This window comes from Pristis pectinata, chromosome 14, assembly GCF_009764475.1.
Source record: "Pristis pectinata isolate sPriPec2 chromosome 14, sPriPec2.1.pri, whole genome shotgun sequence".
Classification (NCBI taxonomy): Eukaryota; Metazoa; Chordata; class Chondrichthyes; order Rhinopristiformes; family Pristidae; genus Pristis; species Pristis pectinata.
Genome location: NC_067418.1, coordinates 26,136,756 through 26,162,730, shown reverse-complemented (window position 1 = coordinate 26,162,730; position 25,975 = coordinate 26,136,756). Strand labels below are relative to the sequence as shown.

General features: G+C 39.2%; 1 protein-coding gene across 2 annotated transcripts in view; it reads right to left on the bottom strand.

The window, feature by feature from the left end:
* lrp5 (low density lipoprotein receptor-related protein 5) overlaps nucleotides 1-25,975 on the bottom strand; it is a 180,160-nt gene that overhangs the window by 71,194 nt on the left and 82,991 nt on the right. For both annotated transcript variants that reach the window (XM_052029526.1, XM_052029527.1), the window contains exons 5-7: nucleotides 18,021-18,152; nucleotides 8,345-8,741; nucleotides 7,996-8,167 (exon numbers count right to left, since the gene is read on the bottom strand). In XM_052029526.1, coding sequence (XP_051885486.1) covers nucleotides 7,996-8,167; nucleotides 8,345-8,741; nucleotides 18,021-18,152 — 701 coding nt within the window. The remainder of the gene's footprint in view (nucleotides 1-7,995; nucleotides 8,168-8,344; nucleotides 8,742-18,020; nucleotides 18,153-25,975) is intronic.

The window sequence follows — 25,975 nt, the reverse complement described above, 5'->3', positions numbered from 1 at the left end:
TTGCTACAATCTAAAGAATACTCCAGGGCATTGCTGGCTGGCCTCCCTCCTTCTGCTGTCGATAAACTTGAGGTCATCCAAAGCCTCAGCCGCCCACATCCTACCTCTCTCCGTGTCCTGTGCACTTGTCACCTCTACATATCCATGGTCTCACTTGTCCATATTTCTGTGTTTTCTTTTAACTTTACCATCTTCAGAATTATCCATATTCTTCTAATGTCAGCCATCTGAGTGTCCATGAATCACTCTACCACTGGCAGGTGTGCCTTCAACTGAAGATCTGTTCCTCTGTAATTTGCTCTGCCTACCTATCAGTCTGCTGAATATCTCACTGTGAACTGATTTGAGCTATTTTGATGCACTAACGGCATTATACAAATTCATATCAGCAACTTGTTACTCACTGATTTAACAGGTAATCTGTAAAAAACAGGATGCCCTCTTCAGCACAGTCATTATACAGAACAGGATCTGCTTCCAAACCTGCAGAGACCATTGTGCAGGATATTTACATTTCAGTAAATCTAAGTAGAAACACATTGATAAATGAAAATTTGGAAAACTCGGCAACTTACTGCCACTACTAATTTTTGACAGAAGAGATAGTCTCTTTCTATAAATGATAAACTGATAGCCAAACCCGACTGATGCCACCCTAGTATCCACTGAATATCTGAAACAAATTTCCTTCTCACAACGGCTGTCTAAGAGAAAAGAGATGTACCCCAGTGTTGTGATAGGATGAACAATGACTACCTGCAAACAGACACTGGATAGTGAAATATTGTGCAAGCCAGAGAGAGCCTGGATATGTAACAAACTGAGATCAGTTTTAGACCAAATGAAAACTACAAGAGTTTGTTTTTTTTTACTCAAAGCTAAAAAGATTTATCATTAATATTTACATCTTCCACATGTAGTTTTCCTATAATTTCTTTGGGTTTTCAAGTACCAAAATTCTTGAAAGCTAGAAGATTGCTTTCAAAGTACTGTAACAGAAAACAAGGTAAGAACTTGTATTATGAATGTGGTTGAGAACAGGAATTCATTGTGTAGAAACCCATATCCATCACCATGTGGCACAGAAGAACAAATGATATGGCTCCTGTTTTCATCAGCTGAAAATAATGTAAAATTAGCTTCTTTGAATATTTTAAACGTTGCTCCCTGTTGCTCACAATGTAATTGAAGAGGAGAGAGATTGTGGGAGAATTGTTTCTGGCATAGACAGCTGTTGTCACACTGAAGGCAGTAATACTTTTTGGACAAGTAGGGAGGAGAACTTTGAGGCCCACCTGTGAGTTACAGATAAGGCAAGTGGCACTAATAAATAAAAAGGCCATCTGAGAGGGGAAAAAAGTCTCTGCAGACTGCACATGCAATATTTTTCTTTGCAAAAAACATTAAATGACATTTGTTCCTCAGACTTTCCATGTAAACACCAGGCTTCATTATGCACTAAATCGGCCAGCAGAATATGCCTCAATCCTCTATGCCTGATGAAATGGAACCCGTCCAACCCTGAAATTCCCTTTATACCCCATGTGTTTCCAATTGCTAGTTCCCTAGATCCAGTACTAGAAACCAAAAGGGAAATCTAAGGGAAGTCTTGCTTGATCAGCCCCATTGATTTTTTGAAGAGATAACAGAGGAAGTAGGGGTAAGTAATATCGTAGATGTAATTTATCCAAATTTCCAAAAAGCTTTCAAGAAGATACCACAGTAAAAAGTAGGGATAAATGTCAGCTAATCAAAATGGTCAAGGTGAGCCTCTACAAGGAAATGTGCAGGGACCACTGTTGGGAATAACAATTTAACAATTCAGACTTAAAAAAACTAGAAGTCTGCAGAAGAGACAACTTTAAAGAGGGAAAGAAAAGGGAGACTGGAGGCTGGAGCAATGGAAATCAGAGGTTGTGAAGGAGAAGATCAGAAAGTACATAGAACATAGAACAGTAGAGCGCAACACAGGCCCTTCGGCCCACCATGTTGTGCCGACCTTTAAACCTCGGCTAATACCAGCTAACCCCTTCCTCCCACATATCCCTCTATTTTAAATTCCTCCATATGCTTATCAAGCAATCTCTTGAAGTTGACCTCTGTACCTGCCTCCAGCACCACTGCCCCAGGTAGCGCAGTCCATGCCCCAACTACTCTCTGGGTAAAAAAACCTTCCTCTGATATCTCCTTTGAACTTCCCACCCATTACTTTTTAAAGCCATGCCCTCTTGTATTAAGCATTGGTGCCCTGGGAAAGAGGTGCTGACTGTCCACTATATCTATTCCTCTTAATATTTTGTACACCTCCTTCTCTCCAAAGAGTAAAGCCCTAGCTCCCTTAGTCTCTCCTCATAGCATACTCTCTAAACTAGGCAGCATCCCGGTAAATCTCCTCTGCACCCTTTCCAACGCTTCCACATCCTTCCTATAATGAAGTGACCAGAACTGGACACAGTACTCTCAGTGTGGTCTAACCAGAGTTTTGTAGAGCTGCATCATTACCTCATGGCTCTTAAACTCAATCCCATGACTTATGAAAGCTAACATCCCATAAGCTTTCTTAACTACCCTATCCACCTGTGAGGCAACTTTCAGGGATCTGTGGATATGGACCCCCAGATCCCTCTGCTCCTCGACACTACCCAGAATCCTGCCATTAACTTTGTACCTTGCCTTAGAGTTTGTCCTTCCAAAGTGTACCACTTCACACTTCTCCGGATTGAACTCCATCTGCCACCTCTCAGCCCAGCTCTGCATCCTATCAATGTCCCTCTGCAATCCTCGACAATCCTCCACATCATCCACAACACAACACAACAGTAAGATGTCTCTTGTTCTGATTTTTTCTAATATATATAGAACACAGACCAATACAGCACAGGAACAGGCCCTTCGGCCCACAATGTCTGTGCTGACCACGATGTCAATTTAAACTGCACATCTGCCTGCACATGATCCATATCCCTCCATTCCCTGCCTGTTCATGGGCCTGTCTAGATGCCTCTTAAACATTGCAGTCATATCTGCCTCCACCACCACCCCTGGCAGCACATTCCAGGCACCCACCGCTCTCTGTGTAAAAAAAACCTGCCTTGTAAAATCCTCCCCCCCCCCCCACCTTAAAGGAATGCCCTCTAGTATTTGACATTTCCACCCTGGGAAAAAGACTGATTACCCTAGCTATGCAATGAACAAACTGCCAGAGGAACTCAGCGGGTCGGGCAGCATCTGTGGAGGGAAATGGACAGTTGATGTTTCGGGTTGAGACCCTTCATCGGGACTGGAAGAGCAGAGGAGAGACGGCTGGTACAAAGATGTGAGGTGGAGGAGTGCGGCAAGAGCCAGCAGGTGTTAGGTGGATCCATGTGAGGTGGGGGGGGGGGGGGGGGGGGGGGTGATAGGCAGATGGAGGAGGGGGAGAGTGGGATTCGTGACAGAGGCTGGGAGGTGATAGGTGGAGGTGTCAAAGAGCTGCAGCTGGCTCTCAGATCTCTTTCCCAGATCTGAAGGAGGGTCCTGGACCCAAAACATAAGCTCTTTTACTCTTCCGAGATGGTGCCTCACCCGCTGAGTATGGAGCATCTGGAGTGTAAGGACACCCATGTTAGACTATTGTTTATTGACTACAGCTCCGCCTTCAATACTATAATAGTCCATTGGGAGTTTGAACAGGCACTGGGAAAGATAGGAATGGCCATGACTGATTGGTGGCAAAAGTGGCTTACAGTTAACTTGGAAGCCTGTGGTAAGATCACTCCTGCTTTCTTGACTAGCATCAACTAGCACAGACCATGGACCTTACCAGAGACCTGCAGGTTATGAAAAGTTTATTTACTTATTTCCATTACAAACTAGTCCATTGAGAGAATTGGTGAAACTTTCTGTGTGGGATTAGAATTCTTCTTCCAAGGCAATCCTTCGGCATTGAGGATAACGTACTTCCATTCCAGGTTTGTGGGTTCTGTGGTTGCTAATGAGGCCAATATGCAGACTCTTCCACAGATGAGGCAAGAGGTGGCCAGTATGCGAGGTGGTGTACTTCGTCCACTGCTTACACGGGGCTTCTGTGTGTTCCCAATATATGGACTCAAGGTTCTCAATATCCACCCCAAATGCTTCTTCTGCACTTTGAAAGATCATGGGCCAGAGGTTCCCAGAAATCAATGGGCATGTTGTACTTCTTCAAGGAAGCTTTTAATATATCCTTAAACCTTTTCTGCTGGCTACCTAACAATCTCATCCCATGAAAGGACACAGAATAGAGTAATAGAATCGAGTCTTCGTTTCAGGACTCTGATGTTGGCATGCAAGCAACATGCCCTGCCCAATGTAGTTGAATGAGAGTTACCAGGACCTCAATATTGGTAACACTAGCCTGGGAGAGGAGAATGAACCTTGTAGTGAATTTGGAGTATTTTGCAGAGACAGCATTGGTGGTATTTTCCAGTGCTTTGAGATGCCTACTGTTGGATGTCAAAGTCCCAGAAGCATATCACCATAGGCAGGAATTACTGCTGCCTGATCATGAATTTTGTGCCAGGTGTGAGTCGTTGATCGTCAAATACCTTTTCCTCATTCGACCTAATACTGTGCTGTTGTACTGAAGGCAGCGATGAATTTCATTATCAATATCTGCCTTTGCCAAGAAATGGCTCCTGAGATATGGGGAATAATCCACTTTTTTCCAGGGTCTTACTGTGAACCTTTATTGTGGGGGCACAGTGTGGTGCAGAAGGAGCAGATTGGTTGAGGACCTTGGTCTTGCAGATTTTGAGGGCAAGGCCTAAGTGAATTTAGTGAAGAGCAATGATAAACAAAGTTGCATCATTGCCTCAGGACTTCCCTCTACAACGTTCTACCTCACCTCCAGCAATCTTTCTGTGGGAGTGAATTAATCTTCAGAATTAATAGGAAACTCTCAACCTACAGGGACTGTACTCCAGAATCAAAGTCACCTAAACCTCAGTGGTCAAGCTGCATTATGCAGATGGTGCATGCACTTGCGCATGCTCAGGAGGGTGAGCTCTAAGATTCATTCACCAAAGCATTAGAATTCTGAAGGATGAGGAATGCTGGCTAATTCCCGAGTACATTCATTTTCATTGGCTTAATCCTGCTATTGCTTTCCACAAATCACTCTTGCCTACGTCAGTTTTAACCTGATCACAATTAAAATCTTATGGACATTACATGAGGTAGTTTTCTTTGGACACATTCCAGTACTAGTTATTTGCAATGCTTTTCACAATACAAGATAATGCCTCAGGCAATTCCAGAGAGTTGGAAATTTTGTTTTTTTTTTGGATTGGGTTACTGATGATGCAGGCACAACAGAAATATGAACAAGCTTGTAGCAAATTTGTCACTTTATATGGTATTACACTTATTATTTTGCATATGTTTGGCACTAATGTTAAAATGCATTAGAGTTGACATGAGAAAGGGGGAGGGGAGGTTTGTTAGTAATGAGCTATGCAGAATCAATAAGGACACAAGAAACTTAACCTTGTTTTTGTACCTTAATACCTATAACAAATCTGAATCTGTTTTAAAAGTTTCCGTTAACACCATATTCCTATTTATACTTTAATTTTAACTTGTAAATCATTCAATATACAGAAACCATGCAAAATTTTAATGGGCACCATTTATAACAATTTTCCAAGTCTCTAAAATAAAACCTTTGAGCTGGCAGTTTCAAACAATGTTACCACAGGGTGCCAAAGCTTTAGGGAAAGCCCTATAGTCTATTGTAACGAAAGGTTTGACAAGCTGTGCCAAATGGCTTCTTCAGAATACAAGATTTTAATGAAGTGACTGGATTCTTTGTGCTGCAACTGAACAGCACAGATGCAAAACTTTATGCCAAGAAAAATAACTGCTGGCTTCACTGCATGAAATTTCACACATAACGAAACCTGCTACGTAGCCATGCAATTAATCTGTAGTTCATATAAAAATTCTTCCAACCGCGAGGCTTGATACACAGAAATATGTATTAAAACAGTTAACCGAGTAACCATTTGGAAAAAAAAAGTGGTCACTGCTGCAATCCCAAAGACTGAACCTTGTACAAGCCACTACAGCTGTCCCCATTCCTCTCACTTCCCAAATTTATTACACGATGAAATGCCAAGTAGTTTAAGAGGTTAAGCATTCCATGCAATTAATTTATAGAGGGCAGAGGTGCCACAGGAATATCATTTTATTTTTTGTTTATTTGCATGGTGCACAGTATGCCAGTGCATACCATCCTGGGTAAGTAGTGATGATCACATACTACCATTCCCATCAAAGTGATGAAACATGACACAAAGGAAACCGTAAAATATGCCCACAATTCACGTATGATTTCTCTGCCATGTTTTCTTAATATTTCCACTTTACATAAATACTAAAAGTGTGATTCTATGTTTTATAATTTATGTTGATGTTATGCATAATACTTTTTATTTCAAAGGCCCATACAAGTTAAAGACTGAAGAAGCAGAATAAAACATATGCTTAAACTCCAGAAACCTGTGAGCATATTATTAATATTCTCACTGCAGCACTACCAAAGAACTTTCAAAATTGCACTCCCTTTACAATGCACCAGAGGTTTTTAAAATAACAAGAGGAAATTTGAAATGTGAATACAGAAAGGTAGTTTTCACTAAATTAGGGCAGGAAAGTCAAAGGAGACAATCTTAAATTCCAGGAGCCATGAGCTCAACTTAGCTTCTTCATGGTTGGCATTGTCTATTTATGAAATATTTACTGACTATCAACCTCATGTTAAGTGACGTGGCTCATAAGTGTCCAGAACAGTTTTATGCAGATACATGTAAAATTTTTAGTATGGGAATATGGACCCATAAGTGGGAGCATGCATTAAATAGAAAAGTGGTATAATGCATTCATTGGGAGGAAGATAATGAGGTCGAGGTGGATAAATCTACTAAACTGCTAGAGATCAGCTGCAGAGAAAAACTTAAGTATAAAATGGTGAGTAAAGCAGAAGCTTTTCCATTTGAAGGGTAAATATCGAGTAGTTATAGTTAGTAATGTTAGCACTATAAATGGGTTTAATAGACCATTCTGATGGCAGAATGGTTTGATTAAAAAATTATCACTGGCCAAGGTGACCTGATGGCGCTATTTGTGTTTCTATATCTTGTTACTGTAACATATGTTGCTGCCTTATGTTTAAAGTGGTCCTGCAGAAAGGAATTAGTTCAATCATTTTATTCATTAAATTATCCAATGATAAGAATGGTGGGAAGAAAACAAACAAGTGATTAGATTAAATTCTGAAACAGATCCAGTCTGGATCAACCAAATGACCATTTGTTGTTCCCACAGAACTACGCTACTGAATTTTATATTCTATAAATAATTCTATTGTCTTTGTGCATTAAAAGGCTGAGGCATTCAATAATTTGAATTAAGCAGCTTTGAATTAAGGAAACTTGGAGCAGACATTGTCACTCTGCCATAGAGAAATTTAATTGGAGTGTTATAGCCACTTCTCCAAGTTCAATTGTATAGACAATGAAAACCTCATTGGAACAAAACTAAAAGGCCAGGTTTGCTAATTATCTTGCAACAGATTGTCAAGTAATTACCATATTACTGATTGTAAGAGTTTGCTGTTCCCAAATGGTAACCACATTACTTACATTGCACCAGTGACTGCACCTCAAAAGTATTTCATTGATCCTGGCAGTGAAAGATGCTTTATAAATTCCAGTATTCTTTGAATTAAAAGATTTATGCAATATTGATACATCTCTGGGGTTTACGCCCCACCTCTATAGCTCAAATGAAGTCTTAAAAAAATTAATTCAGGATGTCTTCCTTACCTGCTGGATAGAAAACAGTAATGGCATTAAATATAATGATTCACCCACTATTCACTTCCTGTGCCACTGCCTCAATCAGGGCCCAAAATGCATACTGACCTTGTTGCTAATGGTGTCATGTCACCAGCCAGAGTTCCCTTTCAGAACTTACCTCAATTTTGTCTGTTTTAGCATCACCCCAATACAGTTTGTCTTCAGCATAGTCCAATGCCAAGCCATTGGGCCAACCCAGAGAAGTGTTTACCAAAACTATTCGATCAGAGCCATCTAAGTTTGCACGCTCTATCTTCGGGTTTTCACCCCAATCGGTCCAGTACATATAGCTGTAAGAATATTTGTACCATTAAGGTTTTGATTTTTTTTATCATAATGCAACATAAATGCTGTTGAAAATTTTAAATTAATAGACCAATTCCTCAATATTTACATTTAAAACATGATATGTAATAAACAATAATACTCTCTATGATGTTTAAATAAATGAACATTTTTACACATACCCAGTTACTGGATTAAGGACAATTGCTCGAGGCTCATCAAGACCTTCTGCTATTAATATTTTTCTAGACGTGCCATTGAATCGAGTCACTTCAATGCGGTCAGTTCCTGTATCAGTCCAATAAAGATTCTGTGCTATCCAATCAACGGCTATTCCATCTGGATGGTTAACTTCTGTGGTCACCAATGTCTGGGCCCCTGAGCCATCTAGAAATGCACGACGAATAGCCCTAACTTCATCATCAGTCCAGTAAATATATCCCTCCACTGGATCATAGTCTATTGCTATTGCATGCCGAATATCATCAAGTTGAAGAATGACATCTGTGAAATCTGGCATGTCTAAGGAGATACGTCGTAGGTCTGTCCTTCTTGCAAGCAGCAACACCTCTTCAGCACCTATCATAGAACAGAAAAAATATTAATTGCAGTGCTGCCTCAGAACTTCAATCAGTACAAATATATTACACACTGGGTTCGGACCTTTTAAATCGCAAAAACTAAATAAAATTAAATTAAATACAGCATCCTCCACTCAAGACAAAAGGGAATAATAAAAAACTCTAGTCATATTCATTCTTGTATCACCAACCAGAATAAAAGGGAATGAACAGATATAAACAGAACAGCATCTTGCAACGGGGCATCTTGTAGCAAAATTTCATCTCAGTATCTTTTTTACAAACAAAATTAAAAATAATCTTGAACATCAAACTTTCTTCTGATATCTTTAGCTGAATATATATTTGCATTTAAAATCACCCAATTAAACTGATTAAGCAGACCTGCTAGTCTTGAATTAAGATGAAAAAGTTGAAATGACAAATCCACTGAAGCAGATTGTCACATCTAGTTTGTTCTGATAAGTTCATCAGCTGTTACTGTTTGAAGAAAGCTATTTGCAGTTCAATAAACCAAACAGAAATCTTACTTATATTCAGTTTCTAAAATGAATAAATAATACACTAAGCATTTCACAAAAGAATAAATAATACACTAAGCATTTTACAAATTAGCATGAAGATATATATCCACACTTAGCTCTTTTTCTTCGTGATAATTATTTTAGGACAGATTAATTTTGAAATCAATTAATGTGACTTTTATTTAGGCAATAGTTATTCAGTTAAATACTCTACCAGCTACCTCAAGTCACTCGATTATTTGAAAAAAATCACAAAACATACAACAAGAAACTATGGAGTATAATTCACAAGATCATAAGACAAAGGAGCAGAAGCAGGCCATATGGCCCATCGAGTCTGCTCCATGAGCTAAACTATTCCTGTCTAGCCCCAATTTCTGGCCTTTTCCCCATTTCCCTTGATACCTTGACTAATTAGATACCTATCAATTAGATACCTAATTTGTACCGTGTGTGGCAATGACAATTGATTTGCATTTATTTTGATAAACTTGCTCTAAAGCGGTCGATCTTCAATTGCCTCTGAAGAAGGGTCTTTGACGAAATGATAACTCTGTTTTTCTCTCTACAGATGCTGCCTGACTCGTTGTGTTTCCAGCATTTTTTATACTTATTTCAAGTTTACAGCATCTGCAGTTATTTTTAATTTTCAATTGCTTGCATTAATGTAGCACCCTTCAGGATATCAGCACATCCCAACTTGGTCTTGGATTTGTACACATCAATATTTGAGTACAGTGATCTTTAGAGTACTGGCTTTGGTAGTAAGGGGGCTTCAGAAAGGGATAATGATACTGAGTAGGGTATGTAGGGGAATCTTAACACTGGCTTTTGCTTCACCAATATGACATCAGTACAAGTCAAGTAGGTGGGCAATGACTCTTTTTTGATTCTCATAGTTTGTAAGTTTTTCGTTAGGGGGAGGTGGGCAGGGCAGCTTGACTGAGTGGAATGCACATCCTGCACCATGTGGAAGGTCCTGGGTGTTCCAGTGTTTCAGATAACCACCTCTCAGTTATAAGTATCTCCCGCTGCTACACCTTGAGTACGGTGTTTCAGAGTTGGAATGGGGCTAGAGTCACTGCGTGCATCTGCAAGGCTGAGAACTTTATGGATGGAATGATTAGTCAAACAGGAGTTTAAACATGAGCAGGCATAGAGGGCATGGATGACCACCAAAAAGACTAGGAGGAGCAAACAGGTGGTGCAGAGGTCCTCTGAGTCAATCTCATAGATTGTTCTTTTAGTATACTATTGGTGGTGGTGTGGATATTCAAGAGTGCAGCCAGAGCTAGAAGCATAGTGCCATGAGTGTTGCTGCATGGGAAGTGAGGAAGAAAAGAGAGATAGCAATATGAAAAGAGAGATAGCAATATGAAAAGGGATTCAATAATTGGGGGAAGGGGTAAGGCACAGGCAGACAGACATTTTCTGTGGTTCTAGACATAACTCCAGGATGGCATGTTGCTTCCCTGGTCAAGGATATCACTGAATAGTTGCAGACCTCTTGAAGGGGGGAGTAAAAAGCCAGAAACCGTGAACCATGTTGGGATCAATGACAGAGGAATATTCCACTTGGATAGTCTACAGCACCTCAGATTCCACCTGGGTAGTCTGCAAGCTGATGGCATGAACATTGGATTATCCAATTTCAGGTAACCAGCTCCCCTCTGTCCCTTTCTCTCTCAGCCTTCTGATCGACCCAGAACCTCTCATACACACCTACACACCCTACTTTCCAAGCAATTCTCCCCACCCCCCCAATCTTCGAGTTTCTTTCCCCTATCCCACATACATCTAGCCATCACCCACACATTTCTCCCACTGGGTTCCTTAGCCCATACCCCCACTGCTCCAATCTGCCCACCATACCTCCCTTATTTGGTTCCTTTTCACCTTCCTTTACCAGATTCCACATTCTGCAGCCCTTTGTTGCCTCCAGCTATCATCTCCATGTCTCTGTCACCATCTCCACCCTTCCTCCATCACCTGACTCCATCTGCCAATCAACCCCACCTCACCAGGATCCACCTATCACTTGACAGCTCTTACCCCACCCCTCCCCCATACCTCTTTATACAGGTCATCTCTGGTCTACTCTTTCAGTGTAGAGGAAGGGTCTCAACCAGAAATGTTGACTGTCCATGTCACGCTACAGTTGCTGCCTGACCTGCTGAGCAGCTTGTTTTTTGCTCCAGATACCAGCATCTGTAGTCTTGTTGCAGTCTATATCTAGACTACTGCTGTTGGGGGCAACATCAGGGGTAGTGATTTTGAGCAGGGAATCTGGCTAGCAAAACCTGTCTCTTTGCCACTTTTAAGTCAGTGTGAAGAAAATGAACAATCCAGCCAAGGGCAGTGGTACACAGTTTAAAGTAAGGTCACAATGATAAGCTGCAAGGTGTTGCAGCTGAATTAGTTAAACCTGAAAAAAAGCTTCTGTTTATGTTTAGAACCCAGAAATAATGCCATAACCTTTGAGTTCTACCTGTATATGTTTCTAGATATGGAATTTATCAGGTCAACTTTTGCCTCAAGGTCTTGTTAAGAGCCTACTTCTGAATTTCATGCAATTGTTGGGTGAGCAAGGGGCAGAGCTTTGCCTTCTATCAAAGCTGTGAAGCATTTAAAAATTATAAAGGTGATGCAAATACTTCAAGAAGGCATTACTTTTAAAAATGTTCATTAAAAATGTACAAGATCACTTACAAATTGCTGAAAAAGCTAAACTGAAGTTAAATAATTTTAGTAATCTTTCCAGTCCACAGGCTAAGAATCCCCATTTGATTGAATAGTGTCTTCAATTCTACACCAGGTCTGACTTGGTTTAAGATCTCAGCAACAATTCCCCAATGTAAAGCTCCAAAATCTGAGCAAAATAAGACTATTGGAACATGAAATCCAGTGGATTAGGGTAGACATTGATGTATTAACATCTGTCACTCTGTAAATTGAATCCATTGTACACTGTTAATTCCCTAAAATTCATTCATTCTTAATTGTGACTCAAACAAAACCCTAAAACTAAACAGTCTACCTTAGGGTGTTTTTACCCATATTCATGCATGAGTATTATACCTGTGCATTTCTCAATGGCAGTTGCTTGCAGAACTCACAGCTGCCGTGTTATCGCCACACTGATAGATGGGAACTAAGATGTCTCATAAAGGACACATACTGTGGCAACCAGAATGCAACAGCATAAATGCTTGCCATGGAATAGAAGGGAGCAACACAAAGTGCTCTCCTGTGTAAAAGGGCACCTCACTAGGCCCTCACATAATCAGGCCTCATGGCGTGAGAGTCCCTAAGCCACTGAGGTATGTGCTCATCTAGGGACAAGTGACTGCAGTATCTTGCATCACATTAACTAATATAGAGAAGCTGTGATGCATGTGGATGAGTGAAGAACAGAAAAATAAGTCTGGTAGATGCTGCAGACAAAATGTCGATATGCCAATGGGGATCCATTAATTTCCGTCTCTGGCAATTTGCTGTGGGATTTGCTCCTTGTTTTATTGTGAGTGAAAAACTCAATTTAAGGATCGCAGCTTTAAGTGCACTGGATGATATCATTAGATGCGTGACTGACAACACACAAATTACAGGTGCACTGTGGTTGGAAGAGTTCAGGTCAATTTTCTGATGGTTCCAAATTATCCCAGAAATGATCACTTGCACAATCTAATTTACTGAAGAGCCTGGACCAATTTCCCAATAGTTGATGATTATCCCAATCACTACCCAATTTAAGCTTTCATGCTTGAATCTGCATCCTATAAAACAGACCCTAATGGGTCTTATTTTGAGGCATTTCTTTTCTATTTTTCTCCAATGCTTATAGATAATTACTATAAAAAATATTTTGTGAATTACTTCAACAGTGGATTAATGCATTTCATTGTGCACTTTCATGTAAACATGTCCTTTACTAATGGCACACAACATGAGTTCAACCTCACATATTTCCGATGATGTTTAATCATCCAGTATAGGAAGATGGCTTAGCAAATTGTTCCCGAGCCCTTGACAGAGGTTCTCTTTAGGTAGGTACATGAAAATACAGAAGAGAAGCTTGTAAAATTAGGTGCATTCCCTTGTCTTTTGAGGAGGCTCTTCACCTCTGTTCAACATTATCCAGTGACATTGCAGTTTTTATCAGGTGTTTGCCACATGGGGAAATCATCTTAACAATCAATCCATCACCTCTGCATTCCTTAGAGTTGCAGCTGCAATGTGCTAAGCCACTAAACTATCAGTTGAAACAAATTAGAATGATACAATTGTTGATATTTGTCACAATTACTATTGTGTGATCAATTTGTTCCAATAAACATAATGCATCAAGTTTAAATTGAACCATATTGCAAAATTTATTCAGCTGAGCATGTGATCCTTGATTGGCATACAGCAGCTAAATTTCCAAGTGATTTTCAGAGGCTTACATCTATCAATAGACAAAAAAAATACACAAGCAATCACGCTTGGTCTTGAAATATGGATCCACAGCACTCTTTATTTCCATGCCACACAGATGAAGAATTGACTCCTTTTTGCATTGGGACTCATTTCTAGTCATATCTGGGTCAAGGTGCACCACTCCAGAAATCTGACTGGGAACTCCTAGTTGTAAATATGTTTGATGATTAATCTTCCACAACAAAGACCCACTGAAATCCTTCCTTGTGCTAATCTCCTTTAGAGTGATTCTTGGGTGTGCTTGTTTGTTGGTCACCCTCAGCACAATACTGTTTAAACAGTGATGATCTGTCTGCAACAGTTTGATTTGATTTAATGGAGACATACAACTACAACTGGAGTTTTGTCACTTCAAAAAGCTACAAAATATGAAAACAGAAAATGTTGGAAATACTTAGCAGAACATGCAGCATCTCAGCTGGTGAAAATCTACTAACCTAATATTGAACCATGTTTCCCTCTCAGCACAAGCTCCTTCGGTCCCCAATAGTGCACCACCCCTATTGGACTGCCCCCCTCCCACCCCACTTTGTTCATTACCTTCAACTGTCCCCCTCTTTATTTTATCTCCTGAATCTTCCCCCAACCCACTGATCTTCTGAGTAACCCAATCCACAGGCCTCTCCACGATCCAGACTCAATCATTAACTCTTTCCAGACCCAACAGGTCCTAAACAATGACCCAACCCCTAATCTCCAAGCCTCTCTTCCTCTATCCTGTATTTTCCTGCAGTGCACTGCCCATGAAAGAAAGAATATATGGGTCATTCAATAACATTTGGTGCCTTGGGCCTAGGATCCTGCTGAACTTTAAAGAGGCAAGCCCATGACCAAAATAGTAGTTGGCAAATCACATAACAGATTAATGCTCTCCTGTGAGCACAAAAGGATTCCTAGCCTCTATATTTATTATATCTGAATTTTTTTCCAAATTTCCAACATGCAAGATTCCAAAGATAAAACTTCTTTTCAAATCTAAAATCATCCAACATTTAAAACTGACCAACAGAAAAAGAAACATTCATTAATGAAGCAAGACATAGTGTTTCAAATGCTAAATATAAGAAAATTCAAGAAATTAAGAAACCCCTATAGAATTTCTAATCTTTGGAAAGGAGACTTTAAAAAATTTCAGTGATGTTAGAAGAGAATTTTAAATGGCAGCAGTGCACAATGTAAATCAATGGAGAGTATAATTAATTTTGAAACGGAGTTTGTGCAAGTCATTAACTGATTATTGATTAGGCTGTATTATTAAGTCATGTTTCAGTACTGAAAATTCCAGTTAAGTCACCTTCGTCAAACCTCAGTCAAGAGTGACAAGAAAAATGAGAGAACATCCCACAAGCTGACAAAAATGCTTTTTTATCCTTCTCTGCACCACCTCACATTTGACAGATGACAAGACAGTTTATAATATAGTAACAAATGTGTCAATTTATCAGCCTAACACAAACAAATGTAAAGAGCAGCCAGAGTTCCCCAAGCCCTGCCAGAATGCCTTGCCATTTGTCTTTCTGCTAATCAGATTAGTACAATGCGTCATTGTTTCATCCAACTTCTCAGTCAACACCGCTGGGAACTCTTGTCCTTTCCACTCTCTAACTGTGTAATGAAATAGGCAGTGAACAACTTAGATCCAAAGCTATTCTTTATCCTCTCTAAATGCAGAAAAGAACGTCAAGACTGTAATACTTACAGCCTGAACGGAACTAATTTCCAGCATTCATATAAGCTATGCTTGGGCCTGATGTGATTCTTGCCTTGAGAAGGGTTGTTTATTTTACAATCTACGCTTTAGTTTTAACTTACAACTAATGTGCCAGGAAGCTGTTAAGGTTACCGAATGAAAGCACAACGTTGGCACTTTTCATCAAGCATGCTAAGTGTTTCAAGACTGTGGAAGCATCAATAAGCTTGACTCTCAATAATCACCATTCATTACACTACATGCATGATTTCAAACAATGTTGATCCTTTGTTCAGAATTTCAACTTGTATACAAAGAGCATGCAACATTTTTTGAAACTCAAAGCACCACAGTCACGTAAGAATAACGGTAACAGGAAATTCGTAATAGACAATAAAGCCGAGAACAATATTATCCCTTTTAAACTATTTTCAAGTAAGTATTTTTCCTTTCTTTTTGTTAAGCTCATGCATTGCCCGGAACGTTCAAACTATTTCCACCAAAGTTGATTTAAGAAGAACTGAATGGAATGTGAGTTGCTTGGGGTGACACTTCAATATTCCTGAGGGGAAAATGATCCATCTGCCCATTTAAACTTTGCACTGAAATAGAGGCAATTGTGCTTATTTTAAAATATTGCTGCAGGCACCAGGTGCAAGCCAGCCCGGCGCTTTCATACAAATAAAAAACAGAATGTAAATTTTAAGCATGCTAACATATATCTATTTGAATATGTTCATAGAGAATGTATTCAAATTTACATTCAGCAAAATCTGGATCTGAGGACAAAGAACAGCAGATGCTGGAAACCTAAAATAAGAACACAGAATGCTGGAAATACTCAGTAGGTTAGGCTGCTATGTGGAGAAAGAAACAGGATTAACATTTCAGGTTAACAAGTTTTCATCAGCTGAGATACTGCCTGATCTGCTGAGTATTTCCAACATTTTCTATTTTCACATCATGAAAATTTAGCCAGTTGAAACAGCAAAACTCTGGTTGAAATAAAGTTAATTCACATCTGAAAATAAAATGGTGGAAGTTATCATATTTAGTAAATTGAACTATGCCCATTAATGTGTACACTGTTATTCTAAATTTATGCTTTAATATCAGAAAAATATGAAGTAAGAAATATATGCAAAAATAAATTACATAACATTGGAGAGAATACTAAGAACTGTTATTAAGCCAAGAAGATTAAAGTTTGAGGATTAAAGTGCAGACATGAAAAAAACTCATATTAAAACTTTGTGGTCTCCTGGACATCAAAAATCCACCAAGGTTTGGGAGTGATAGAGATTAAAACTTGGAGAAATTGACAATGACTGAATTCCATGTTTTATTGAGATGGGAAAAGGGGGTAGGCAGTCAAACCGTTTCCAGATTGGTTGCCATTTTAAATATGTTACTGAGGGTGTGAACTTCTAATTTAACCTTTTCAAGTTTCACTGTGGGTGGTTGGGTTTCTCAGGCTTTAGGAACCTGGCAGCTGCAGTGAGGTGAGGACAGGTTCAGGGAAAAGGCAAGTGCCTTTATGGGCAGGAGCGCAACTGCTGAACTCCCTAACCTTTAGAAACACAACACCCAACCACAACAAACTCAAATACGAGACTAAAAGATATATTTTGGAATTAAAACAGCATGCTTGGAAACCCCCAAACTCCAAACCTTCTCGACCAACCCTCCAAATCTAATTATGTAATCCAGACCAGTAATTATTCAGGTATCTACTAGAAAATATTTGACAAACTTTGTTCAGGAATTGGGTGCTGCCTCTGAAGGAGTGTTACTTGATCAGTTTGTATATGCATCAGTATACGAGGTTCAAGACAAAATTTGCTATTGGACAAGTCATGCACATTCAAGACTTTTCTTTTGTGCTCTCTATACATGGCTGGGTCAATTGATAGGCGATGGTCAGATTCCTGATGATTATCAGGGGAAGCTTGGTGAATGGAGGGTAGGAACACCATAAATTCTGGTGCTAGGGGTAGATGCCTGGGCTTTATTCTTGGGGAGTTAGTAGCTGTTGGTAGCCATGAGTGGACATTGGATCACTAATCAGCTGGGTATTGTGCAGCTTTGCTAGTCAGAGTGTTGTAGTGGGTAGACAAGATTGCTAATGTGCATAGCAAGGGTCTTCCATGCATCTGTGCATGGAAGTGATAATTGCAAACCGCATGAAGTCTCTGAAAGGTTCACCTTTCATTGAAATTGGATCACAAGTGCAAAGGAATGTAGTAATACATGTTCCAATTTCTAGACAGTTGTGTTTTACTTTTACAGTATAGGCTTAGAAATTTGTTTGCATTTACAAGTATCGTTGGATTGTTTTGCTACTTTGCCATTGATGAAAAGTCTCCCTTTTACCCATTTAGAAAATAGGTCCCATTTAGAAAATAGGTGCGAAATATTCCAGGAGACAGGGTGTAACAAAACTGAACAAACTGTAGATGCAACCAGTAAATTTCTGAATATTGCATTTATCCAACTACAGTTCAAACTAATGAAACTAGGTTCTCTCTTTCATCTAACTACAAACATTAAGCTGGCCTTTAGGCATATTGATAGGAATCTTTACCTTCTTTACAAATTTTTCCATCCTTTTTCAGCTGGACACCAGTTGGGCAGGCACATTTGAAGAATGGTTCTTTTGGTGACAGCAGGCATAAATGGGAACATCCTCCATTAATTTCATCACATGTGGTGGGAACTGCAATAGATGAGGAAAACAAACGAAGATCTCATCATTTTTCTATCGCAGAAAATAAAACATTCAACAAAATGAATCAATTATACATCTCCTGCACAAAATCTGACTATTTTCCCCCTTCTGTTTCAACTTCTCACCTCTCCTCTTCTGAAGACATCGATTGATACATGACGGGGTCAAGAATACTGCAATTAGTTGGTGAAAGGAAGAAAGATTTAAAAGTAAGCTTTTGTTTTTGATCACTATCCAGTGACATGCTACAGAACAGTACACCTGTGGTGAGTAGCATAGTTTATGTCCCAGCAACACAGGTAGACAGGGTGGTGAAGAAGGTGTTTGGTGCACTTGCCTTCATCGTCAGGGCATTGAGTACAAGAGTTGGAATGTCATGTTACAGCTGTACAAGATGTTGGTGAGACCGCACTTGGGAGTATTGTATGCAGTTCTGGTCACCTGGCTATAGGATGGATGTAATTACACTTGAGAGGGTGCAGACAAGATTCACAAGGATGTTGCCGGGACTGGACAGCTTGAGTTACAAGGAAAGAATGGATAAGCTACGGCTATTTTCCCTGGGTCGTAGGAGGCTAAAGGGTGACCTTACATTGGTTTACAAAATCATGAAGAGTATAGATAAGGTGGATGGTCACAGTCTTTTTCCCAGTGCAGGGGAGTCTAAAACTAGAGGGTATAAGTTTAAGGAGAGAGGGGAAAGATTTAAAGAGGACCTGAGGGGCAAGTTTTTCCACACAGAGGGTAGTGGGTATATGAAACGAGCTGCCAGAGGAAGTGGTAGAGGCGAGTGCAATTAGAGGGTTTAAAAGTCATATAGATGGGTACATGGATAGGAAAGCTTTAGAGGGATATGGACCAAATACAGGCAAATGGGACTAGCTCAGATAGGCACCTTTGGTCAGCATGAATGAGTTGGGCCAAAGGGCCTGTTTCCGTGTTGTACAACTCTATGACCCTTAAGTATAAATAGGTTATTCATCTGGACATTGCACTATCACAAATCCCATCCTATCCATGTACATTCCAGAGTTTGTTGGATAGGGATTAACAATAGAAATCTCAATCGATTTCTCAGTCTCTCTTATCTGAAGTCCAGAGGTCAACTGGAACAACCTTAGCAGTGGCAAGCTTTGCATAGTTTTACCACAAAATCTTGGAATCTTTTAGCTATATGTGGTTCAGCACCTTAACTGATCACAATTTTTGACATGACCTTTTTATTTCCTCTGCCTATTTAAAAGGTCTTTGAGTGGAAGTCTTCCATTCCTGTTGCTAAGTATGCACATAAAATGGTATCAGACAGATACAATTGTTTTCTTTGTTTTAAAGACACCTTTGCCAGCATGCAAACAGTAGACTTTGATTTTCTACTGCATTATTCCTTCTTTCCTAATTAAGATCCAATTATCCTTGAAACAGCAAGGCTGGAAGTGACTCATAAAACTGAAAATTAGCAAGGCTGGCATGATGTAGAGATTAGTTTTACATGGCATGACAAAGAACAATTTAGTTTAATTACCATGTTTTGAAGTTAAGTATGTTTAAAAGAGGGTTTTCTTTTGGACAGACTTGCTCAATTTCAGATTTGGATTGTACTGATATTAACTTGCTCACTTCAATGTGAATGTTCTTAAAGTTAAATCTACCTGATAAGCTTGTGATAAAAATTTCACCATATCATCATCAAATCCCTCTCTGAAGGAACCAACATTAATCCTTAAAAGCAGCAAAAGAGGGGATATTTGTCTTTCTCCTTAAACTAACAGTACACTAATAAAACATGAATATGCATGATTCTTGAGAACTAGTTTTCATGGCAGGTCATTAATTACAAAGCATCCTCCAGTTATTTCATTAAAAAAGGAATTTGAATTGCACCACCAAAGTATTTTGCCACACAACATAAGGGGATTTTTTTTGGGTTGATCCACCTAAGCTTACAATAAAAGCAAGACTTTTGGCACAGATTTTAGCCTTTAATTAACTTTTTGCAGATATTTTGAGGCTGGAATGGAATTAGTTGGGGGAGGACATGGAGAAAAGAAACTTTAACGCATTACTAATTACTGCACATTGCTCAATCATTGTTCTTATTGATTAAACTGTAAATTTAAATTGGTATTCTGAAAATTCAAATTTCATTTTCAATTTACAGGAAATCAGGCTTGACTATGTGAGCTAACTAAATTAGATGGCTAAAAACCACTGAAATGACACATAATAATTTGGGTCTTACACAGTGCCAACATAATTTACATTTCCTATTTAAGGCCAGTCACATTGTATTTCAGCGGCCTGCTATAAGGAGTGAATGGAGGCAGGCGGAAATTTCTCTCATGTATTTTGATGGTATTTTTGAGCTTGTAGATAGCTTTTAGAGAACAATTGTTGTTCATTAACATCACAGCTGAAGGAGTTAGGCTTGTTAAAAGAAATATTTTCATAGATTTAAATGGAGTAGAAATTCACTTCATGCTCCTTGTTGTTCTGTATTAAAATCATATTAGATTTTGAACTCTTGCCTTGTTCCCAGTGAGTTCAAAGTGCAATGGAGGTGCAATGGATGTCATACTCGTTTGTCTAAAACAGGGAAGTCAGCTTCTGATACTGGTTGAGTACCAAAGGAAACACAAGTATTGCTGTGCAAAGTACGCATTGCCTGCATTTCACCTCATTTTACCAGGGAAATGAATGGCCTAGCCAACTATTATCCTCAAACCAACCCACCGGAGATGGTTCAAAAGAAAAGCCCAAAATATTTTGTTTTTATTTCTACACAAGCTCATACATGAAACAGCACTCTACCCTGATACTAGATTGAATGAAAATCCTGCCCCCATCCCCTCCAGGTGCCAACACACATCCATCGCAACTCTACCTCCCAGCTTGCCAGAGTATAGAAATCTGGCCATTACATGCCATTCTGTGATGAGCAAGCTGTATAATGTTCTAAGCCAAATTTGGCTTGGGCAGCAAGCCTATGCAAATCTTTTCTCCACCTCTGCACCCATTTTGGATGCAAGGTGAATTTCTCCCTGCAAATATAAAAAACTATTGTCTAATAGGTGAAGTTGCCAATAAGAGTCGCTCTAATCATAAGAGTATTTTTCTTGTTAAATAGTGATTTATTCCCACTATAGGTAGTAGTTGGTTTAAAAACAATGTTCACACAAATGCAAATCTTCCATGTTTCTGCAGGCAACCAGAGAATTACAAGAGTATAACATAGCTTATTCTTCTTCAAAAGAAGACCACAGAATGAAGGTTTGTCTTTAACCTGTTGAGAACTATATATTGAAAATGTAAACCAAAAGCAAAGTTCCCATGTATCTCATTGTCTGTTGAAAATTCAAAATTGTCTCAACTGCACAAACAGTATTAAGTTGGATAAAATGATCTTTACAATCATTACACAAATATTTAAAATTATTTCATATGGTGACCCAAGGAATATTATTGTTCAAATTCAACCTTAAACCTTTGGAATATGGAGACACCAGAGACTGCAGGTGCTGGAATTTGGAGCAAAAGACAAACTGCTGGAGAAAGTCAGCAAGTCGAGCAGCGTCTGTGGGGGATGGGGAGGGGGGAGGAATTGTCAAAGTTTCGGTTCGAGACCCTGCATCAGGACTTATTCCATTTAACACTGGGAATAAGAAAAAAATTAAATAAAAATAAGTAAAAATAAATGTGCAAGAATACTGACTGCTGTTCCCTTTGAGATTTGGTAGACATTGAAAAACTACTCAAATAACTTTAAGGAATTAAACAAATACAAAATATTTTTGAAAACTTCAAAATTTAAAACATGTTAAAATACTAAAATATATTTATGAACAATAAAGTGAAAGCATACATTTGTATGCATCTTTTCCCACAGGATTAGCCACTCCATTCAAATTAATGGATAGATGTCCATAGGCCAGTCATCCCTGGAGTAAAGCTGAGGGCCCAGATGCAAAATGTATACAGTCCCTCTCACCAGCACTGATACCTAATCTCTAGTTGTCTCATGCTTTTGTATTTAGTTAAGCATGTGTGGACGTCCAAGATGAGCAAATGACAGTCAGAAACCATTGGCTGTTGGTCAGTTTCATCTGGCCCATTATAAAATAGACTCCATTAAATTGCCTACCAGCATTTCTCTCAAATGCAAAGATATTATTGATTCAATTCCCTGTTCAAACCAAAATTTTCCCCCATTAGTCTCTTGGGACTTTATTCTTGCTGTGTTTATATCTAAACTTCTATGCAATTCTGCATTTCCATAACATGCAAGCTGCAAACCAATAAAATATGAATTTAAAGGAACACAAAATAGGTGGAAATTGATAACAAAATTATATTCCTGGTGCTGATCTTGTGGTTTGCAGGAAACTCACTGCTGACCCAAGGAGAAATTTCCCTCATGTATTGTATGGTTTATCCTCAAGGGAACTTGCTGATGGAAACCAGTTCAATCTTTAGCACTGAGGCCTTCTGCCATGCAAATGCCAGAATATGGGGGTGGGGCAGAAGAACCATCCCTGCCCTCGAAAATGGTGATGAAACTTCTGACAGCTGGCTAAGCCACACCCCCTGCTCAGCTGGCTGTCAAAAACTTTCAGAAACATTCAAAAGCTTCCACAATCATTCCAGATACTAAAAAAAAAGTGAAAAAGCTAATGTCTAAAATGCTCTAAAATACTTTGAAAAACAATTAAAAGTCTAAAAAATACTTACCTGAATACTTGCAGCTATCCCCCTCCATTAAAATGAAGTAGATCTTGCACAGATTATTTGAGTGATTCTCCAGACTAGAGAGTGTGGCATTGCAGGCTATCGATGTTTCTCTCAGCTTCTTTTTAACTGGTGTTACAGACTCAGTGAAAGTCCCTTTAAGATAGAGTGTGTGTGTGTATGTGTGTGTGGGGCGTGCTTACGTCAATAGAAGATAAAGGACGTAATGACGGGGTAGAAGTTAGAAGAAGAGAGAGAGAGAGAAGGGAGAGAGACACCAGCCTGCTAGTTTTCTCTATCGATGGATGAGAAACAGTAACTGTGTCTGCCACTGAAATCCATGTATGGAAGTTGGAAGTAATCCGGTGGAGTTCACTTTGTTGCTGACCTGTAGAAGGAAACAGGTATTTGTGTGGACGACCACGATTCGGATGCTTTTCGGGGTGAGGAAGTCACTACCGAGTAAACACTGGAGTGTCGTTTGGGTTCCATCGTGGAACATTTGGATTTCATATGTACTCTCTCTCTGTTTTTCTACATCTACGTCTTATCTTCTGACAACGGTGGTTGTTGAAGAAGCCCTTGCTCATGTTTCACCTTATGGCTTGCGGAACTGAACTTTAAGAACCATTCCGGAACTGGGAGTTTTGGACTTTGCCACACACACACACGAAGAGTTTAGTTTCGGGGTTAACGTTCGAGGTTTAACATTTTTGAATTCTAACATACTAACATTTTTACTTTTATTTTACGTATTATCATAAGTAGTGATTAATAAAATAGTTTTTAACACTGAATCATGCTCAGTGTGTTTCTTCTGTTGCTGGTTTTTGACACTGGTTAAAGTTTGTTCTACTCTTTGAGGAGTCTGTTGTCCAAACACAGTCAAAAAATACAGCAGCAAACAGCTACTGGCAAGTTTGAGACCCCTGTACACATACGTGCCTGCAGTTACATGGCAAAATGCCAACAATTACAAGCTGATTCATCAGCATTTCACCATAAAATCTAGGCCACTGCACCTTAATCACTAATACCAGGGATAAAATTATTGCAATAAGTATCACACATCTGCTCCCCTTTCCTTCAGGCAATGAGACTTATGAAAGTCTCTTAATTGTATTCTGCTCCACCAATTCTGCAACCTATGCTACGTGAACAAAATTCTTAAGTTATTAAGTGTCTACACCAAATCTTAGCACAGTCAAGTGCCAAGAGCTAAACTAAAGTGGGCTGAAAGTTTTGATAACTCTAGTCATGCAACTCACCCCACTCCAGAAACAGATAATACAAATAGAGAGGGGTATGAAGTCTTTAATGTGACGTTAGATAAGGTAGTGGTGTATCCAGACCAGTCACTGTATTCAAAAAAGGATAATTTGACCAATTGGATATTCTGCAAAGAATGAAAGCACCAGCTTCTCAGAAACTAATGGTCTCATTGCTGGATTATTTAGCTTCCAAGAAATACCATCAAGTTTGCCCTTCTGCCTATGAGTATGCATTGAGATCTAGGACCCAGGATCCAGCATAAAATGCTTTGTCTCAAAAATGATTTCGTGCCACTGCCATATCTATTTCTGGAGACATTCATGTGGCCTTTCCAGTCAGATTCCTCAAATATGTACATCTGAACAATGTTGTGAATACAACCGCACTGGAATTCAGCCAGATTAAGGATTCCCAGCCTTCCAGGATTCAGAAGCCCTGCGACAAACTCCTCCTGAATTCCCAGAGGCTTTTGTTACCATAGTGTATCCAAACACCACTGGCATCCCTGGTTCTCTGACCTTGGTGTAAATGGCAGAATTTCTTGGTTGAAACTTTCCCTAAATTACTATGCCATTTATATACATGGAAGTTTTCTCCTTTGAAAAATGCCTATCAGGCAAGGAAATCTGGCTTCATTACTCAGTCTGGTCTGTACTTGTCTCCGGATCCTGGCAATGCTGTTGTCTCTGAACTATTTTCTGAAGAGTCAAGCAAGTCATTCATTTAAGGGTAATTAGGTCTGGGCAATAAATGCTAACCTTGTCAGTGACATCCAATGCTGTGCCTGAACCTTTATGTTTACCTTACCATGATTCAAGTTGCCTGTATTCAAGCAGCCAGTATTTGAACGTATTTGATCCAATGTCTATGCAAACAGAAGATTTGCACAAGACATTTATTCTGATCACATGCTTTTTGGTTTTGTCTAAAGCCACAATATAATGTAGGGAGAATTTTTTTCAAGTTTCGTTCAGTTACTAACTCTTCAGTCCTTATCAACTGTACTATGAACTGACCCTAAATTCACAACAACTTTATGAATCAGCTGAGTACATATGTTAAAGTAACACACAAATTATAACTGTAAAGCTCAAACCAAAATGATACAATACACTTCACACTCCCATGAGAATCAAAGAGGACAAGGCAAGATAAAGCACCTTATTACCTGGCTATATATTGATTATGTATTTGGACCAAATATGGGGCCTACCAGTGCGCAGCTAAAGGGTGCCTTTAATATCCAAATTGTGGTCCCGTGGTACATTCTAACCTGGTGATAGGTTATAGAATTATTTAAATTATCATGGTCTGATTGCACTCTCCTGTGATAATAAATCACACCAATTTTACATTCCCTATCTCCTCAGCCCTTATTACAAAAACCTCCATTCTCCAATGAATTCTCCTTCTCTGCTTTCTAAATTGCCCCATTTAATTATAACATTAACATTCAAATAAATCCCTGGATAACAATCTCTAAGATGACTACAGTCCCCAAATCTCCCTGCACAAAACTACAGGAGAATAAGTTGGGCATATTGTGCACATATCCTGTAATTTTCACTTTTTTCCTGCAATATTTTTTCCATCACAGTCTTCCTTCATGCTATTTCAAGTCTGCCTAATCCCTTTACTCAGCTGTAACCAGCTCATTCTGTTTGTGTGATATACTCCCAGAAGGATCTTTACCTACCCTTGCTAATCGAAAGACTTTGATCAGGGTTCAAGATTTCAGTGTGCACATTGTGGATGACTCATTTTTGGAAAGTCTATCTTTCCTCTACATTTTAGCCATTCCAAAACCACACATGCTA